This window comes from Strix aluco, chromosome 8, assembly GCF_031877795.1.
Source record: "Strix aluco isolate bStrAlu1 chromosome 8, bStrAlu1.hap1, whole genome shotgun sequence".
Classification (NCBI taxonomy): domain Eukaryota; kingdom Metazoa; phylum Chordata; class Aves; order Strigiformes; family Strigidae; genus Strix; species Strix aluco.
Genome location: NC_133938.1, coordinates 12,704,245 through 12,725,505, shown reverse-complemented (window position 1 = coordinate 12,725,505; position 21,261 = coordinate 12,704,245). Strand labels below are relative to the sequence as shown.

General features: G+C 40.1%; 1 protein-coding gene across 15 annotated transcripts in view; it reads left to right on the top strand.

The window, feature by feature from the left end:
* The window catches only part of PTPRF (protein tyrosine phosphatase receptor type F), a 391,093-nt gene that overhangs the window by 188,754 nt on the left and 181,078 nt on the right, over positions 1-21,261 (top strand). For all 15 annotated transcript variants that reach the window (XM_074832274.1, XM_074832288.1, XM_074832283.1 and 12 more), the window contains exon 5: positions 1,790-1,931. In XM_074832274.1, the coding sequence (XP_074688375.1) occupies positions 1,790-1,931 (142 nt within the window). The remainder of the gene's footprint in view (positions 1-1,789; positions 1,932-21,261) is intronic.

Sequence of the window (21,261 nt, the reverse complement as noted above, 5' to 3'; positions counted from 1 at the left end):
CCATATTATATGCATGTATATTAGCAATTTCGTACCTTTATTAACATCAGTTTTGATACACAGGTGAGGCATTTTTATTGTGTTAGGAGACAGTGAATAATATCTTTCTTTTTCTTGCTAGATAATGATTAATTTTACCTCATTACTAAGCCAGTCTTTATTTGGAGGAATATTGGAATTCAGTTTAAATGAAAAAATTAATAAACAAGTCTGATGTACACATGCTGAGTTATTACACAAAAGAGGTATCCATCATTAGCAAATGAACAGCATTTCTGGTCTCAGTATCTGTCAGGTCCTTAGTAGTTGTAGCTCCCTTCTTCTCACACAGAATGTTTGTTCAAAGGATAGTAAGGGCTAAAGAGATTTCCTGGTGTTTTATCTCTTTTTAGTCCTTGTCACTGAAGTGAATTAATCTCTGCATCTGACTTTGTCTTGTTTTAAAATTTGGCAGTAGCTCTATACTGTGAAAAGGTTATAGAAAGTTTACCATTTTGTCACAGTTTCATATTTAATTTAAAATTGATTTTTTTTAAAAAATAACTCCTTAAAGTGTACTGTGGTGATGTTCATATTTCTCTGTCTTGTCTGCTGCTACTTGACCCCAAATTAGTGTTTCTTGCAAGCTGTTTCTATTAGTTAGAACAGAAGGGGCTATTCCTTCCTGGGTGAGGAGTAACAGATTTTTTGGTGGTCTTGGTTACCTTTTGATTTCTTCCTATTTCTCCTGTCACTGCAGAGTCGTGTGGTGCATGTTATTTTTCTCCTTCCAATTTTCACTTATTTGGTCTTAATGCTGTGAGAAGCACTCCTAAACAAGGCTCTTGAAAATAGGGTATCATTTTGCATGAGGGTAATGCAGGTTCTAGGCTGATGTACATGTGTCTGGAACCAAGTATAGCTTAGTCTCTTTCCATCTCCCTCTGCAGTTCCCAAGTGACAGGAGGGGGGCTTGTGCCTTTCCCTCATGCTGTCACCATCTGGAGTTCAGTTAATATTTCCCACTTTTGCTGTGCTTAGTAATAGGAGGAGGATGAGTTGGACATTAACAGTGACCTGAGGCTGTGTGCCTTCACAGCCTTGCCATTAAGGAGTAGCGTATAATGATCCAGCTGCAAACTAACAAATACTTCTTTCTTCCATGTAGAAGTTAAGAGTAATGCATGTTGCAGTTTAGCAGAATAGGTGGAAAGGCAATGATTTATTAAGAACTTGGTTTATTATGCTGGGGAAGGAATTGTAATTACATCATTGTTGATTATGCCAGAGTTGCGAAGTACCTGCTGCTGAAGGACATTAAAACCCCTCACTTTATGTTGGAGTTAGCATGCACTGTAGGTGCTCAAGGTTTTATTCTAGTTTTGTCACTATTTTCCTGGTAATCCCACAGGAGTATATCATTCTGCTCTTCCATCAAGGTGAAAGTTGGCACTAAATTGCTATCAGTGTGATTAGTAAAACCATTAGTGCAAATATGGCTCAGATGTTTTAAATCATCAGATCCACATCTTTATTACCAGGTTGTTAATTTGTCAACCTTAATTGATTCATAAAGAACCTCATTGGATCTTCATTTGTTCTGGCCTCCTCAGAGGACAAATATGTTCTTGACTCTGAAATTTTTGCATTTCTGGACTTGGAATGCTTGAGTAATTGCATGGTATTTTATAGCTTACAGGGCTTGTTTTGGTTTGTTTTTTGCTTTTTAACCCTTGTATTGTTTTGACTTTGAGTTTTTGTTGCAGAAGATGCCAGTAAAGAAGTGCTTTTTTTTTTTTCATTGTTAAAGGTTATTGAGTTTGATGATGGATCAGGATCAGTTCTGCGGATACAGCCACTGCGTGTTCATCGAGATGAAGCTATCTATGAGTGCACAGCAACCAATAGTGTTGGGGAAATAAACACGAGTGCCAAATTAACAGTGTTAGAAGGTAAGTGGGAAGTTTTTCATGCCTTAGGTGGCAGAAGACATGGCTTTGGTAGCTGCATGTTTGTGTGGTGGCATTAAATGACATGGTGATTCTAGCTTGGTTTGGAAAAGCTATGTTCATCCTGTATCATTTGCTATAATTTCCTCTTAGGGATAGAAGCTGATGTTCTTCAGACAATCATGGAAAGATTGCAGATTCTGAACTTTATTTGAAGTGTTTTAGTTGTATTGTCTGAGGTGTGTCATTTCTAACTTGGAGGGCTAGCTAAAGAGACAATTGTATACTTTTCTCATCTGTCTGCTTTGATACAATACCCATCTTCAGGGTATCTAAGAATTGTATGTGACAGTCAGACACTTAATCCATGTTGCTTCACCTTCTGGATTAAATTGGCACAGTTCTTGAATAGATTTTCAGGTTACTCTTCAGATTTTGAGTTTGATGTGGAATTTAGCTGGGTTTACTTTTCACTGTAGTCACAACTTGTTATTCTGTTTCTCCCATTAAAGAATAGATTTTGATCCATCTCTGCTATATGAGCAGGTTTATTTTGCTTGCTATGTTGTTTCTTCTAAATGGAATGTTTTGTGGAAGAACAGTGTATTAGATATAAAAGGATTGTGTGATCAGTTGATGATTTTTTTATATTAGATTGTCAGAATTATTGTCTGCTTTTAAGGAAATGTGGGGTTTTTCAGCACATCAATGTGTTGTAGTATTTGTTTATATATAGGATTTTGTAAATGTACTGAGATGTTACAAATCCAGGGCATTTGGCTGAATGGATTTTTTTTTTTTTACTTGCATTTACTAAGACAAGCAGGAAAAGGCTTAAGCAAATTGCTTGGTGTATATGGATTGATGTAGAAACTTTTGAGTAATGAAAAAACTAGACTGGAAAGCATTTATTGTATGATTTTGAACCAGCGGAGACTGGTTATCCCAATGGTGAGTGTGCCAGCCACACATGACAAGTTACCTATTGTCCCTTGTTCTCCCATCCCCATTTATAGTGTAGAGGTAATCATATTTTCCTCTCTGCTCTGTGACAAAGAATATATTAAACAACTGTAATGTGCTCAGACACTGTGGTGATGGGAATCATAGAAATCATTCAACACTTGATGTGATTGTGTATCTTGTTTCTGGAGGTGGGGCATCTTAAAGAATCAGCTTGCTCTTCAGTAGTAGTATTATTAAGAATAGGATAACGGGTGGTATAGATGAAAATTATTGGGGGAAAAAGCGGATCTTTTTTGTTATTTCTTAGCTTTGCAGCTGTGTATGTGAGTGCATAAAGCTCAGTGGAGCTCTTTCAGCAGTTTACGTGCAGATCTGCATTTAAATGGTTCTTGCAACTGGATTTTTGTGATACTAGATACTTGAATACCCACCTGTTCCAAGCACATTCCCGTTTCCTTTTGTTGCAGTTGTCTTTATGTATCTTAGATAGGTATGCACATGCACACACATGCTAATAATTTATTTGCTCTGTGTTAAATGTTCGAAGGCCCACAGAGACATGCATTGCATAACGGAGCACAACAGTATTTCTCAGCTCTGTGGTGCTCCTGCTGATTTCTTGATGAGGTAAAACTTGCAGACCACCACATAAATAGGGAATGTTAGAAGAGACCAGAGACAGGAAAAGACATGCATGCACACAATTTAAGAGCCACAGAAGCAAAAGTCACTGCTAGCCAGGCAAAGAGCCTGCTTTTCTGTTTGGAAACTTCCTTTAATCGGGAGCAATGCTAGTTTAACATGATCCCATAAGGTCAAAAATGATCTGCAGGCTGGGGGGCTGTGTTTTCCTCTCTAACTGAAGAGTACTGACCCCTTGTTGGGCACTCCCTTAATGGGCAAAATTAAGAAACATTTGCTGTATAACAGTTTGTATGTGCTCATGCATATAGAGTTGTGAGCTTGATTACAGGGGATGAAGAGCTACATGCGCCTTTTCTGTTGACTTAACTGATGAAGAAGATGAGTTCTGTTATGATGTATCTGTATTTAAGGAAAAACATTTTTTATTTCTCTTTTCTGAGACTTTATATGGACAGGTCTATTTTTTTCAGTCATGCCATCTTATTATTCTATGTTGTCTGCCTTAGATTATGCTGTTTCTGCATTTTGGGAGTGTGAATGTTTTTATTAATATTCCTTTGTTTGCTTATGTGTTGGCAAAGTGGATATTGCGACTCAGTGCCCTGGTTGTGGTTGTGTTTACTCTCAATGGCCTCCAAAAAATAGCAGTAAGTGGCCCACCTCTCTGTTATGCTGTTACTTTCCTAACATGAATTTTGTAGAGGTATTTGAAAATGACACATTTCATGTGGAACCCTTGATACCCTCAAGACTGTCAACTAGGATTGGATTTTCCCTCTGCTTCTGGGGTTAAAATAATTTCTGTAATTGCTCTCAGGTGGCAGTTTGAATGATGCAAACATTCTGCACTTCCTTTCAAGAATTTGACTAATACTGTGGTCCCTGGTGCATGACAAAGCTCTATCATAGACGTCCTCATGGTTACATGCTGTTAAATACATAGCACATATTGATTTTTACATTAAAAATCCTTTATAACAATAAGTTTTAATGCTTCTTCACAATTTGCTCTTTAGAACATAGGCCTTAACATTAAATCCAGAAGTCACAGTCAGGGTTTAGCAGGCTGTTATTAGATGTCTTTGTAGCTAACTAATCTGGAGCTTTATTTTATTTAGATTTCTGCAATGTTTTACAGATCAGAGGCAGATAATCCTTTCTAATTGCCAACTTATTCCATTCTGAATATTAAGTGAGAAGCATGAGTCCAGTCTCCTGGAGGAATCGGGAATTTTCACATAAGTGAATCTCTTTTAAGAGTTCAGTTTCCTACTACCCTTTCATTCTCTGCTCCCCTGTCTCTCATTTTTCCCTTCTAACTGCAAATCCTGTTGTGACCAAACTACGCATACTTAGTGTAACTGGAAATTATTTCTCCTGTTGATAGTAGGAGAAATAGACGTGCATATACCTTCTCTTCTCATTTCTCCTGGGTAGCTGATAAGCTGAATTATGTATGAGTCATATTGAACATTTCTATCTTTTTTCCAATTATGACCTGAAGCAGCACAGAAGTATGTTCCTGCCTGCCTGGCAGAGGAGGAAAGCAGTGCAAGGAGTGGAGGGCTAGAATCAATAAGCTGACACACATTCCCAAGAAAAGCCTCAGGGACAGTTAGTGGCACTAACAAATTAATAAATATATTATTCAGTGGTAATGTTGAGAATTACAGGGCTTTTTAAATAGGGAGATTATACAAAACGTTGAGCAGGAAGGATGCCAGCGTGGAAGAACGTGGCAGCAGGCTGATTGCAGGAGTTTCTACGTGGTGTCCTTCCACAAGACTGCCTGTACATTCAGCGTTGCGGCTGTATTAGGAAGGGTGATGATAACAGTGTTTGTCTCTAGTTGCCTGTACACTGAAGTATGCCTTCAGTCTGTGGTTTCCAGCAGTCTCCACCCAACAGGGAGATAGGGAAAAGCAGTGCAAAAAAAAGTCTTCGAGGGGCAGGGAGGAGTATATCGATTCTCTGGGTAAGGAAGGAAGCTCAAATACAAAGTATATTGTCAGTCCCTTCTCCCAGAACTTTCCAACTTGTATGCTTGGTTACAGGTTTTGACTCTGAGAACTGGGAAACTAATTATACCTGGTCCTTTAATGCCCTGCAAGCAGTCTTTTTTTACTCCCCTGTAACCTAGAGCATACAGTCATATCCAAGTGACACTGAATATATTCAGTTTCATTTCCCTTTGTTTTTAAGTAGGTTAAATGAAAATGAAAATATCATCTCCAATTTCCATTTCCAGCACAGATCTATGCAAATCCCCTATGCCGCTATCCCAGACTCCTAATCGTGTGTCATGTAGTTATCTGCCTGGAGAGCACTGCCAGGCTCTGCAGGAGAGCAGCTCCTGGTAAAGAGGACAGACGGTAGAGCCGGGAAAGGGTTGCTTGCACACTGAGTTTCAGGCTCAAGGTAACCTGGCAAGTTAAGTTTTACTGGCTGGCTTTGTGCTGACTTCTGTCAGGAAAGTTTTGGTGTGTTTCAGTGGAGCCCTGGAGTGCAGCAGTTGTCCCAGGGTGGGAAGCACCTCCACCCTATCATAATTTGCTGTTTACTGAACCATGTCATGGGCTTAATTTCTTTCACCATCTGCCAGCTGCATTTCAGTTCCTAGGGTTACCCTGTTTGAAAAGCTGTAAATGATAAACATTTGACTGTTACAAATGATTTCTGCAGAGAGCTAGATCTCAGAAGGGCTAAAACAATATGCCTGTTTTGTAAACACTTTTTAAAAGTGATTTTGTCATCGGAATCGTAAACAGAAGTTAGCTATGTTTAATCCTTGTTTATGTTTGGTTAGTTACAAAAGGATCAGTTGGATCATTGTACTTTGGCTCATGTTTGTCTTCATTGCTTTTGCATCTTTTTGCCAAGACAAATTTCTAGCAATGTGTTATAAATTTGAAACAATTATAGAAGGGAAATTGAAACCATTTGCATGTGCTCGTTGTGATTGTGTAAATGAATTAAGGCTCCCTGTACCCTGCTGCTTCTGGGATTGGTAGTATTCTCTTCATGTCTCTGGCCAGGAGAGGACAGGTCTTTCCTCTACATGTTTCATGTTCATTAACTATTCCAACTTCCTTTGGTCTCTCCCTGGGAAGAAAGACTGCTGTGATGGCAGAGGTCCTACTCCTGTTCTTTGCTCTCTACACAAGCAATCGAAATAGTACTTTCTTTCTGTATGAGGCAGGCAGTTAACAGACCTCTGTAACTATTGCATTTTCAAGAGCTGCAGCACAGTGAGCCTCCATATGCTTCACTGCTTAGGGAAATGTCCTAAAATACAGTGATGCACAGAGAAATGAAGAAGCCTTAGAGTGTTTGCTTTGCCTTAGATTGTGGCATGTCCCATGCTTGTTAAAAAGGGAGACATTAAGCCAATTACTCATGGTGGCCTCATTGAGAAGTTTAGGTTGTCACCTAGAAGAATGTAAATCCCAGGTCACATGAACTTATGCTATTAAGGTATAAATGGTTTTCACAAGGAAAGAGTGCATTGTGCTGCTTGACAGCAGGTCACCCAGTATTCTGGTAAGTCAATGTAGGAGCTCTGTCATCCTGCTAAGAACTCTAGTGATTTCTCAGGTACTGAACAGTGGCTAGAAGAATCCTGAAAGTTCAAGGGGAAAGAGATGGTCTCTTCACATAGCACACAAAAGATTGAGCAAAATTGTTGACCTGTTTCAGGTAGACCAAGAAAATTTAGAGACTGTTTTACATGTATCACCATTATGTCCTATGCTGTCAATACCTAGGCTGCCACAGTATCTGAAGAACTGTTTCATCTATTTAATTTTTGAAATCTAGAGCACCTATCATCTCAATCCAGGTGTGAAACTCCTGGCTCTCTTAATTTTACTTACTTACTTTCAAGGATCAGATTCAGTAAGAATGTTAGTGTTACTTTTATAGTTGGGGTTTTTTTAATAATATTTAAAAAGAAAGGCTTTCTTGGCTGTGAATGAGACAAGTCATTTTCTCAGGTGAATAAAAGTTATAAGCCTTGTTGGTCTCTCCTCCAAACAGGAGAGTCAGCAGATCTTTAGAACGTATCAGACCCAAATGCCATAATTTCCATTTCTTATCTCTGTTTAAATGATTAACTAATGGCACATAACCATATAATGTATCCGTGATAGCAAGTTCCATCAGAAGACTGTTATGCACTAAGGTTAACATCCAGGTTCATTCCACAAGTTTATGAAGCAAGAAATACAACCTTTGGAAAGTTTTATATGAAATATCACATAGTTAATGCCAAGCTGAACCCTTCGGAGCCGTGCGCTCCCATAAAACCTTGTTTCTGAAAAGGTACTGACCTCTTAATCTTGAGAACATTTTTCTTTTACAGCAAGTGGCTGTTTCTGCATATTGCCTCTCAAATGAGGTCCTATGAGATTACATCTGTAACAGGATGGCATGTTGTCACGTTCTTATCAGCAAGCTAATGCATCAGTGATATTGCAACACCCAAAAGCGGTACCTGTGATTCAGGAAGGACTTCCCAGATAAAAACAAGTGAGCTTTAAGTGTCAAACAAACTAGAAGGAAGTATATTCTACAGAAATCTAAAAAAGCTCTAACACAGGATGTGTAGTGCCAAGTACGAGATAGCTTCAAGTTGTAAGTGTGCAGTTGTAGTAAATGTGCAGTTACATCCTGTAAAAAGACTTCTAAGAGCTCCTTGTCTCACACAGTTGATTTATTCCAAGTTTATTCAGCAATTTATAAGCGCTGACTTTGGTACTGGAAATCATATTCAGCTAAGAATTTCCATTGTCAATAATAGTTGTCTCCTTTCTACTTGCTGCATTTCTCAAATCCCTTGTGAAGATATTCAGAAACATGGATGCTCATTCAGAGCCTTGTGGCAACCTACTGGTAACTTCTATCTGTTAGGAAAATTGATAATTGAGTCCTGGGCATTATTTTCTCTTTTTTTTGTGGGCTCAGGGTATAGAGACAGGTTGCTTCTCACTCTGTGCTATCTTACAGCTTCCTGGGTGATTGTCATGAAAAGTGTGTCAGGCTGTTCTCCTACTGCTGCTCTACTATCAAAACGTTCAGCCTATTCAGTAGGTAAATGAGGCACAAACAGATTAGTTTAACTCTCTGGCAGAGATGCGCTCACACAGGCAGGTTCTTGTCTTGTTGGGGAGGTGTCCCTGTGGGTTGCCATCTCCCAGCTGAGGCCAGGGATGGCCAGATGACTGCTTCTGCCTCTCTGTTACAGTTTGAAATCAGACAGGTTAGATTAAATCGTCTGTGGTTTAAACTAATCTGCTTTGACTCTCTGTTGGAACAGATCATCGGTCCCAGCTGGGAGGCAGCAACCACCAGCACTGCCTTTCACGTCACTGCAGAAAGTCTGGCATTCCTATGTGCTCTGACCCCTGTGGCCACAACAATGTCTGAAAGCTTAGACAGGGCTGGGATTTTGATGGTGTTGGTAGGCAGTAAACCAGGTCAGAAACCTTGGCTCAGGCCTAGGCTAAAAAGAGTGCTAGTCTAAAAAGGGCGGGAAAGTGGAGCAACAAAGCGAAGGCTGCCAAGGAGGGAGAGACGTGTGTCCCATAAACTTTTTGGACTAGATAATATGGAAGAAGAAAAGGAAGGAATAACACAGGTGTAAGGTAACACATTATAAATCTTGAAGTAAATACATTTGTTGGGAAAACGAGGGTGTTTAGGTTGAAATGTATGCTAGCCAGTGTACCAGAAAGTGGCCGAGTAAGCCTCCCCTTGCAGTAAAATCCCCACATTGTTTCATAAATGATCTGCCAGTCCTCTTTTCAATTCTCTAGGTCTTAGTGGTCCTATTCTGCACCTGTTCCTGTTTGATTTCAGGTACTTTTTTTTTAACACACTCAACTAAAGATGTGCACACAAGGAGCCTTGAAAGTGTCTTTTCAAAAAGACTGATGGATCCATGGATTTTGGAGATGTGTGCTAAAGTCATAGTTGTTTTTTTCAGTTGGTCACTGGGTAGCATAGCTTCTCTGTGTTTCTCCAATGCACCTGCGTTTGTCTTGCCTTCTCTTGTTTTCAAGCAATATGTGCCAGGCTTATAGCAAAAATTCTTAGTATTTCTTCTGTTTGTTCCTATTATCCCTGTCACTTAAGGTGATTTGACTTTTCTTGCTTGTTTTTTTTGACTGTCTTCTTCATTTACAGCATCTCTACAACACTGTCAATTTAATACCCGCCTTTTGTGCAGAGGTTTCTAATGCATCCAGTCATTTCAAAACTAATATTTGAAGAACTTGTTGATATAGACCATTGTTGCACTATTATTTAAAAAAAAAAAAAAAAAAAAAGTGACCAGGAGAGTGGAGTTCATCAGGTGTTGGTGAGCCCTGATTTGGCTCTCAAAATGTTTATCTGGTAATATAACTAGGCTGAGGCTGGACCCGGTGACTCTTGGATAATAAATTGAGTTTGGAGGACTGGCAGCCAGAAGAAAATACTTTTATTAATGAATTGTGTATACATGTATCTAGAAGTCTGTCAGAGAAGAGAAAAAAGAGAGACATGAAAACCCACAACTATAACAATCAGTTTCTTATTGAAAAAGGCACTTCAACGGAAATGTATTTAGTTCATCTGGAACTGGCAAACAAGAAGTTAGTTCATTTAGGTAATATGAGTAACTGTAAACCTTGTCAGAATCAAAAGTCACATTTCTTGTCAGATTTAACATCTACTGGTGACGACCAGAAGTTAAAATAATAGATCTTTTATCATCAGATGTTTCAAAAGACCTTTCTTATTGCTGGATCTCTTTCAAGATGCCTTGTTCTGAGAGCATCTGTAGCAACCTGTTATTGACAGATGTGCTTTCTGTAGCTTGTATGTCAGTCCTGCTGGTATCTCCTGCTGACTAATAACGTTAAGTTGCTGGTATGTATTTGTAGAGTCTTTGAAGTCTGTTAGGTTGTGGAATAGCCTTCTGAAAGAGTTAGTAGCTCATTGTTTGAACTATTGGAAATTAATGGGAAACACTGCTTGATAATGCCATATGGATTATCTGCTTTGGTTCCAAGGAAAAAGGGAAGGGCAAAAGCAAGATGTCCTGGAAAGCCTTTCTGAGTCCCTGACTACTTTGTCAAAATTATCTTCTGTATCTACTCGTAACCAAGAGTCTCTTTGCTCAAAGCTTAGTGACCTGTTGTCATGTACTGGTATGCCATGACTTACACAGGCACTTAAGAAGACATAGCACCACAGTGATCTTCTATAACTTCTTCTGCAGAAGTGGGAGAATATATCCACTTAATAGAACTGGAGAGTAAGTTCTTAAATGGAAAATGGAGCATGGAGAGAACAGAATGTGTGATAACCATGACTGTAGGGAATGCAGTGCTTACAGCTACAAAAGCATAAATCTCTGCATGCAGGAAAGTTTCTATACAGTCATCTTGGGCTTATGTGCTGTGCCTTATCTTCTTCCTCTCACTAAAAAAATATCACAGCCCCAATTAAATCATTCTTGGAGAAGTATTTTAAAATGAAAGCCAGAAAAACATGAAACTGGAATATCAATGCATGCTAATAAACCTGTAGCAACAACAGCTGTTCAGAAGAGAGGATGTCCATGTAGGGGATTGTATACTTCACATGTCACTGTACCTGTGGAAGGGAACATTTCACAAGTCCTTTAACTTGTGCAGAAAAAGGAAAATCACATAATTGCTGCTGATGGGCCACCTTTTGATCTTGGTCTGAGATGTTGACTACGCAAAACAAAGCTGGCTTTGCATTAAAGACCTGTAATATTGATCATTCTGACAGCTAGTTTCTGTGCATCATGCTTATTCACAAGTCCCACATCTAGTTGTCCTTATGGATCTCTTGTTGATATCGTATTGTTTTTATATAGTCTGGTGTCAGGAAGGCTCTACATTCATGATGCTTATTAAAACATAGAGCAAAAGGAATAATTGGCCCTAATTTTGGATGCAAGGAAGTAATTATTGTGACTGTTCATTGTTAATTTGTTGAGCTGTTAGTGACTAAAATATGTTTGGTATAAAGATGATCTAAAATACATGCATTCCACTTGCTGTCTTAGAAGCCAGGAGAATTTTTATAGAAATATTAATCTTGTGGTAGTAAAACAACACCTTCCCCATAGACTTTTTTAACAGCTGTTTATTCTTGTGGATATTTCAGTTGGATAATACAAGTAGTGACTGTTTCTGGCCCTCTCACCTGCTTAGATTCTTTCTGCCCAGAGCTCCAGAACAGCTCTTTCAAATCCTGTATCCTAAGGAAAACCAGTGGGTGTGAGGTGTAAGATGATCTGTCTTTTCAAGATCATCTAGCGCCTTGATGAGGCAGGTTGGATGATGCCATGGGAAACACTGCAATGTATTCATCTGTCATAATCCTGTGCTCTGTTCCTTCAATCCTTTTATCACAGGGGTCCAGCCTGGATGAAACCTTTCCAAGTTCTTGGTGTATGAGTTAAGTGGAGAAGTCTAAATAGCAATCAGAGCTATAACTTTATCCAGCTATAGTGTACGAATGTTCACTGTGTTGCTGTTCCAAGCTGGGACTGGGGGAATTTCCCTGAGATAAGAGTGCCTGTCAGTACAGAATGCAGAATGCTTTAAATAAAACTAGTTGCACAAAACACTGCACACAACAGAACTGGCATTATGACCTTTTAACTACTTTGAGACCACTGGAAAGGTGCTATAAACATTAACCTGTTAGAGACCTTAAAAACTCGAAGTCTTACTTTGTGGTACTACAGCTCCAAAATGGTGCTTTGTTTACAAGCAAGGCAATACTGTAATTTATTTTTCTGTATCTCTTTGATTTAGACAATGCCACAGTTGGTCCCAGTGAGGAGAAAGTCCTTGGAGAGAGAACCAAAATCATAAACATGTTGATGAAAAATGCATAAACTGCACACAGGGTGGTAGTAACAAAAGCTGTTGCAGGGGAAGGTAATGAACTGGGGAGTGCATAGTCCAAGATGACAGGATATCCGGTATAAAGAGGGGCAGATAGAGAAGGTCAGGAGGAGGAACAGAATGAGCCTTTTGAAGTGAGCCTGCATATCCTTCACTTTGAGTCCCAGCAGGGAAGAGTAGTGGATGCCAGCAGTGCTACAATTCAAGGAAGTGCCTTCCAGGTGGAGTTCCATGCCTAACATGTGACAAACAAGCCAGGCAAAGCAGAGAGCTTGCTGTCCCTTGGAGCCTGTCTGGAAGGAAGACAAGAGCCCACCTGAATCCCTGGCAAGTACCAATCCACTGAAAGCCTACATGTGGTGGAGATCAAAATGGTTCACCTGGAAGAGTGAAGGGGTCAGCAGGGAGTGCCCTTGCTTGCATGGACCATTCTCTGTAAGAAGATTGGATGTTGTCATCCACCTCCTGCTGGGAGGTTAATTAGGACAGCTTTTTTTCTGTGAGAATATCACTGATGTGAAACCTAGCTAGATAATGCATGTAGATGTATCAACAGCAAACCCAGCACTGAAGTTGTTGAATGGGTTGAAGCCAAGGGGAAATTCAGTGTGTGTTCTTTACAAATAAATGATTTCATTTCTTGATTTGGATAGGCATTTGTCCCTTCAAAAAGTGCCATTGCAGAGAACCTTAGCTGATGCTTTGCCTGCAGGAATAATCTGACCTCATGGAAAAAAAATAGCAGTTGTTTTGCCTAGAGGTGGTAGGCTTAATCAGAGTCCACCTGATTGGCATGGAGCACACGTCCTAACATTGTAACTTCTGCCTGCCGTGTGCTCATAGTCCTAAGGAAGAAATTGCTTGATCAGATGAGTAGTATCTAGACTTGAATTTGCATGAATAAAATCTTTATCTTTTGCAGTAGGACTTTCAAAGGGGGGGGGGGGGGAGAAAAGGATTCTGGAGGATTCATGTTTTTACTAATTAGACACTAAAAATGATAGAAGTGCTAAAAAAAATAATAAACCCTTAGCTCTTGCCCCAGGCATGAATTTACTAGCTTTAGTTTGTTGTTCAGTTCGGTTCATTGATCTTGTCACAATTGATGATTCATTAAGTTGTGACTACTGTAGAAATTACAATGCACAGATGTAGCTGTACTGCACATCTGTGTGTTCCCAATGTGTTAATGATTTAAAAATGCACTTTCTGTCTGGCCATCCACTGTGCTTCAAGTGCCAACTGACGTTTTGTATTACTGAGCCATTTGTTGTGGCTGGCAGAGGGAAAGTCTTTTGGTTCTCCTTGTACTTTTTTTTTCTTACTTTTTTCCATATTTCAGATAGTTGGATTTGATTTTCCCAACAACCTTGGCCTTGCAGAATGCGAGTTGTAACGTCTGTCTCTTTCTGCAGGCTGCCACCTTTTTCAGTGTCACATGCTTTCTCCTGGTGTTTGCAGCAGATGGGATTATATCCTGCACCAAGTCATGAAGAACATGTCAGGCTCAAAAGCAGGATTTGCTGGTTTCTTGACTTGCTCAGGATTCTGAATTTTAATTTTTGAAGTTTGACTGGGGTACTGTTGACTTGGTTCCTAGCTTAATGCTAACAACTCAGTTTAGATAAAGCTTCTCATCCTAGCAGGTCCCAGGAGATGTCAGAAACTTTCAGTGTATTGATTTACAGGCTGATTGGTACCAGCAATTGAACAATGTGTGGCAACATTGTAAAACAACTTGTTAAACCTACCTCTAGCCTCCTCCCCTAATTCAAACCACTATTCAGACTGGTCCTTATTAGAGACTTGTATTTGATCAAAGCAGAAATCTGAGGAGTTGTCTGTCTGATGGAGCATGGCTTTGCATTGATGAGGCAAGCTATGCCCACTATTAAATCATAGTAAGGTTATGCGCATGTTGTGTAGTTCATGCATTTCCCTGTGATTACATTCTGTCTCTAATACCATTGTCTAGTGCAGACAAACCCATAAGACTCCTCTTGCTTCAGGCCTTTCAGGAAGTACCCAGGGAGAGCAGACTGCATCTGTTCAAGCACATGCCAGCCAACATACCTGGCTCTGTATCCATTTCCAATTTGATCACAGGCTCTGTGGTAAGAGGGTCCATATCTAGCATCTCTCACTTGCATCATCTTTGTTTCAGTTACACAGATACTCTGAAAGCTAGATTAAAGGATGTCTTTAAGAAATTATTACACTATATCATCAAAAAAAGGACAAAGCAACTGTGAGTCTAGCACTAAGTGGTCAGTTTATTCCAATAATTAGTATTTAATTCCAGAGCTGAAACTGTATAATCTCAACTTTAATCCAAGGCATTTGGCTCTTTCTGAGACTGTAAACCCTCTTTTCTGCCTGGTCTCTCCGAGATGCCTTTTTCCACATATGCTTCTGTAAATTCTCTTCAACAGGCTGAACAGTTTGAGCTCAGTAAGCCCCTGTTGTATGGCCTATTTTTCAGCTCCTGGCTTGCTTTTGTAGCTCATCTTTAAATTCTTCGTGCTGTTTCCATGCTATTCTGGAAGTGCATGCACATTCACACTGTATTTTACTGCCTTAAGAAACAACCACAATGATTCAAACCGAAGGTCAGTCTTTCCCTCCCCGTGTCTTTTCCAGGAGCCAGTGCTGGATGCCAGGGAAGTGTGTAAGGACAGAGCATGCTTATAGCAATGATTCTTCCAATTATATGCTTCTCTAGCCTCTACTGATGTGTAGCTCTGGCATTTTTGAGCTGGAGATAGTAGTTTTAGACAAATGAATAAAAGAAGAATCTAGTTATTCTTTGAACTTTAACTGCTAGTGTGCATAATATCTCATAGCAAGACATTTCCCAGCTTAACTACATGGTCTGTGAAAAAGTACCTGTTAACTGCTAGTATCAGTTGATGCCCTGTAGTCTTTGTATCAGAAGGGACACTGGATTATTATTATTAAAAGGGACTCTGGATTTAATAGCTCTTTATTGCACCCATCCTTGTTTGTGTCTTCCATACTAAACAGTGCTGGTCTATTTAGTTGTGATCTAACATATGTTGCTTGCAACAGCAAAATCATGCACCCTCACCCAGTAGAAACAGGGCTGGGCGGCACCCTGGGGTTGCTTTACCTTCTCTGTCACAGTATTGCATGAATGTTGTTGAGCCTGTTGAGTTGCCATCTTCCGGGACTGCCTCCCATGTTGCAGGTTAAGCATATATTTTTCCTTATTCCTGTGGCAACTGAGAACACATCTGGAAAACTCTAGAACCTCTGTTTGTCCAAGTGAATCAGTGCACAGGGTCAGACTAGATGGAAGATGAAACTTCAGGAGGGGTTTTGTGATGTGCACTGGGAGGGAACTGGCCTCAGTGACTCAGAAGGGATTTTTTTTCAAATTCCTTGTGTTCAGATTACTTTGTACTCTTTTGTGTTCAGATTCAATCTGTTGGATGTTGCCTGTTTAAATCCACACAGTTTGTAGCAGTAGCCTGTCTCTGTTATTTATAATCCTTCTAAGATCTTTTATGTTTGTGAAGCAGGCCTGCAGCGGGATGTGCTTTGCAGCTTGCCTCAGTAGCTATGATGAGGGGAAAAAGCTCTATGGCCTCTTTGTGCATCTGTGGAAGGCTGCACCCAGGTCTTCCTTACATCGATTTTGGCAGCAGAAGTGTGCATGTCCCTTATCTCCACACCTGACTAAGGGCTTTTGCCCAGCAAGGGGAAATACCAAAAGCTGTCGAGCACCAAGGCAGTTTTGTACTCCCTACGATGATACCTCACTAAAATTCAGCCTTGGATCAGTGGATCTGCCCTAATATTCAGGCTACCGGGTTCAAGATTTTGAGCTACTTGATGCAAATGAAGGACAGTAAGTGGCAGTAACCCATTGAGACTTCATTGGAGCCAACTTTCCATTTTTTCTTAGAACATTTAGTCCTAACACAAGTGAGATGTCATTTGTCAGTTATGCAAGTCATAAGCAACGCTGGAGTAAATTGAGAAGTGAGTGGAGCTGAGCCAGACAGAGTTGGTCCTTTTGATCTTTTCTTGCTCTTTTGTATACAGAAAGGCAAGAGACCGCAGGGGTGTCAAGTCTAGTCCTGTGCTGCCATATGCTCCCTTCATCTGACCAATGGCAAATACATAAAAGGTGTCCATAAAAAAAATAAATCAGTGTTTAACAAAACTGTTTGAAACATAAGTCACAAAACTTGACAGCTCATCTTCTCCACCTTCCTAACAATTTTGTCACTAATACTCATTGAAGCATAGAATGGAAATGCCTTCTCTTATCACTTAACCTGTTCTTTTATGGATATACATTTTTTAAAAAAATTGCAGCACTGTTGTCCTTTAGATCAGTGCTGCTATTCTAAGCCTGGCAAGTGTTGTTTTTCTGTGGCTGAAAAATGAATCTGCAGAATCTGAATATAACCTCGTGATTCATTATTTTATGCACTTTTCAGTTTGAGACACGAAGTGCTGGATTTCATGGAAACTGGACCTCACTGCCAAATAACAAAGTTTGAACTTGTTCTCCTTGTGGCATTAATTGCTAATTTACAGCTACTGTAGAAGAACAGGTAGGGTGGTGCAGGCAGAAGATTCACCAGCAGAAATTACCCAGAGTCTGTAGTTATGTAGTTAACAATGACTCCGTGGTGCTACTGTTAGCATGACCCTTTCAGCATTTTTTTTAAAGTTATTTTGGCATTTCTTATAGTAGGCCATTCTATCTTCAAGACACTCTTGACAGATACTCATTAAAGACTGATCTTTAGAGACAAAGCTTTGTACTTAAATACTGAGTTTCAGTAGAGTTACGGCTAAACCATAGGAAGTTATGTTGGTGTTTCTCCCCATCACCAGCGTGTATCCCAGGCTATTTTTCAATCCCAGCCAGGAAGGGGAAGTGAACATTGTTTCTAACTGAAATGCTACTGCCTTTCCACTGAGTACCATTTAAAGAAAGTAAATATGCAGAAGTCCAAAGTGCAGCTCCTGAGGTTGACAGTGCTTACCTTCAGTCCACTGGTCACCTGTCTTAGATGATAACCTTCTACTTGAACAGTAGCATTAATAGCAGCCTTTTGCTTATTCATATACCACAATGTTTTTATAAAAGAAATCTACCTGTGATCTGCTGATGCTTTTCAGGGAAGGGGAAGCATAGTGCCGTTTTCCAGGACATGTTAGTCTGTATGTTACCATGTCAGCTGCTCTGTGTAGTCTAGGCATTCCACTTGCTGCTCTCCCAAGAGCTGTTGATTTTCATAAAGATATTTTGCAAGTGCTTTACCAGTCTGGCTTTATTAACTAATGTATAGAGGGTTCCCTCTGTGAGCTCTGAGGATTTTCCAAACTGAATACTTAGGGTTTGCCAAATGTAATTTCCAAATGTTGAACAAAGGAGGTGCAACAAACGTTTTTAATCTGTTGCCTTTACTTAGAGCTTAATTTCTTAGTGCTGAGTATTTCCACCAGTCATAGCAGTGCCCCTTGCTCTAGCATCTAGATGTGATTGAGTGGTGCTACTTCTGTAACTGTATCTGAGGTGACTCTTCTTCATTTGGGATTAACTCGGTTGTTGTTGTACACCAGAAGCATAATTTGCTACCCCAGTACTGAGACTGTGCTCAGTGGAAAAGTCCTGGATAAAAAAGTGAGTCTTGTACCATCTTACTTGTGGTGAAACTTCAGTTGGTTTCCTGGATGGTAGCAGAGGAGGAAGGCTCAGCTCTCAGGGAGGGCACAGCAACCTCGTGGGCTTCATGGGCCATTGTTAACTCTGTTGTTAGAGTAATGAAGACTCTGATTGTGGAGCTCACAGAAGACCCCATGAAACAGCATGCCATGCAGGCACACAGTGCTACAGTGAGCTCTTCCTCAGGGGTCTGAAAGTCTGGGTAGGAGACAAAACAGTAGATGGGTCCAGGCAAATCTGTATGTGTGGCATGAGATAACGCAGAGACAAAATGATCGCCAGGAATATCACTGGTTACAGCATAATAGTTGCTTGACTCCTGAAGAGATCTGACTGGAAAAGAAGGATTTGGAGGCCTGTGTCTTGCTGAATGTGCTGTGGAAGAGCTTCTGTCTTAGCCTGGGGCACTGCATGGGAAAAAATGTGAAGGAGCTTGTGTGAAAATATGATGTGTGGGTGATGAAGCATTGCTGGTGCCTGGAGAGAGTCAGCACCTCAGTAGAACGTTGTATATCAGGGAGAAGTGTGAGTCTTTCAAACGGAAAAATAGTGCAGTCTGTTGTCTTGGAGAGCACCGGGTAGTAGCTTGGCAGCCCTCACTGTATGACCAAGCTTCAGCAATTTAGTATTGCCTGTCTTCACAGCTCTGCCTGGCAAGGATATATTCTTATTCTGTTGTGCATTAGTGTAACCCAAAGAGCATTTTCAAGGAGCTTCTTGAATCTTTTTAAGATACCTACTTTTGAGGCTCCACAACATTCAGAATGTTAAATGCTGAAAGAAGCTTAAAGGAACAAGGAGTTTCATCATGTGAATATTCACTTTTTTAATAAAACAAAGCAGCTACTACTGGAAGGAGAAGAGAAAAAAGGCAGCCCATTCTCGGGCAAATTACTGGCACAGATTCCCTAGTTAAAAGTAAGGAAGGTCCTGAAGTGTAATGGAGTGAATCACTTATGACCAGCTTTATGGTGGTGTACTCTGACATTTACTTTCGATGGTAAATACAGAAAATGATAGAGAAATGTTGAAAATGTGATGTGTCATAAAAGTTACAGCCTCCTCATCAAGTTCATTATGCTTTGGGAGATACAGGGTCTTGGTTGCTTCCTGGAATAGTTAAGACATTTGAAATTTAGACACCTGAAATGTAAACTAGTCCTTTGCTACCTGTAGGTTTGAGATGGTCAAATATCAGCATAATTACGCAGCCAACCAGTTCTGCTCGAGTGCCCATTGCCCGCAATTGGCTGTGCATCAGTTGGTCGTGAGCTGCAGGTTTCCACGGAAACTGCATGTACCACTACCTGTAAATAATTGAGAATGGCAGCTGTAATGAGAGAATTTGGGGCAAATTGTGTAAATATTCGTAACTAGATTAGAGTGGTAAAATATTTTCACTCTAGCAGATTTAACTTTCAGGCTTAAGGAGATTAAACTCAAGAGGTCCAGGAAAGAATCCATCCTTGTGAAATCTGGTGATGAGTGTTTTAAAACCCATTACAAATTCCCAGAGTTTTAGAGCTGGGTTTGGGAAAGTTGTATTCCCTGTGCTGCCTTAAGGGTCTGATATCCTTTGTATTTTTGTTCTTGGGGGCAGGTAATTTAAAAGCAAAAGCTCTGAATTTGTAGCAGCTGTGTTGGCTGGGAAGTAACTACTCAGACCCCACTGCTTTGGGGCAGGTGCCTTGTTGTTGTCCTAGTTGCAAAGACATGTGAGTTTACACTAGAGGTTTGGAATTAAATAGCCAGGTAACATCTGCCAAGTCTCCCCTGTTTTTCATCTTCAGCTTATGTATTTATTTTTAAAAAAGTTAGATGCAGTAGCTTAATATTCAGAGCACTCTTGTGCTCTGCAGTGTGATCTGCATAAGCTGAAGGAGAGATGCTACAAGCTAGCTCTTTCTATAAAGACAGCTTTGTGTGTGATACAGAGGAAGAGCCAGCTGGATGTAACAGGATTCACTGTGATTGCTGCTCAGATACTGTAGATGTGTATTTATGTTGGGCTGAAGTGACCTGAAGAATTCCCATTGCCCATCTCTGGGCATACTGTCTCTTGCACTGAGCTTGCAGAAGAAATGTGTGCAGTCATGCCAGCAAAAGATATGTGAGTTTTGTATTAGCCTAAGGTTAAAAAGAAATGGTGTCTGTTTTGTGTGCTGCAGCTAATGAAAAGGTTTGGGCTAAGACATCATAGTTAATTTTATACAAAATTAACTTGTCTTTGAAACTTGTTTTGTTTTATTTTTTGCCAGCAACAGTTTCTCACCGCTGGTAAAGCAGTAGAGTATGTCTATTTTTATGTGAGCCCAGAGCAAGCCAGGGGGTTGGCATTACCTGGAAGAATGTTGTCTTCATCTGGGGAGCTTAAAAAGACAGTGCTAGGCTCCCGGTTGTTCTCATTGCCTCTCAAAACCACAGAAAGACCTGGGAAGTAGCTGCTTGCGCAGTTTGGAGAGAGAATGTTAATTGGTGTAACTGAGCTTTCCTCCTCAAAAGTAGTGAACTCTGAAAACCCTCAAATCATGAATGTTGCTAGGTTAATTGGATGGTTAAATTTAGCGAAGCCTCAACTGTGCCTCACTGAATAAAATAGAGCTCACATTTATTATTTAAATGTCTGTTGTGACATGAAGCGGTAGCTCAGGTGGGCTACCTTGCAAACCAGGCAATCTAGTAAACAGTTATTATTGACTCGAGAGATGGAGCTTGTTGTGAATTGCATCTGTGCTGATGCTGTCAGTTAATTTTGAGCCAGATAGCTGTAACCAGCTTTCATTCCACTAGCAAATACCTGGGGATGTATGGGGCTATGTACTAGCAGTGCTTGACTGAAAAGGAATTAGTTTTCTCTTACAGTCAGTGATCCACAGCATCCAGCAGTCTTATTAATTAAAACCAGAACATGTCACAAGACTCTTCATCTGTATATGTAAAATGGAGGTACCTTAAACTTTGTATTTTGTTTAAAAAAAACCCCCAAACCTCACCAAAGAAATGCTCTGCTGATGACTGAAAGATTTAATAATAAAGAAGGTTTAAATGGGAGGAAATACTCTTGCTCAGGTTTCCCTCTGCTCGT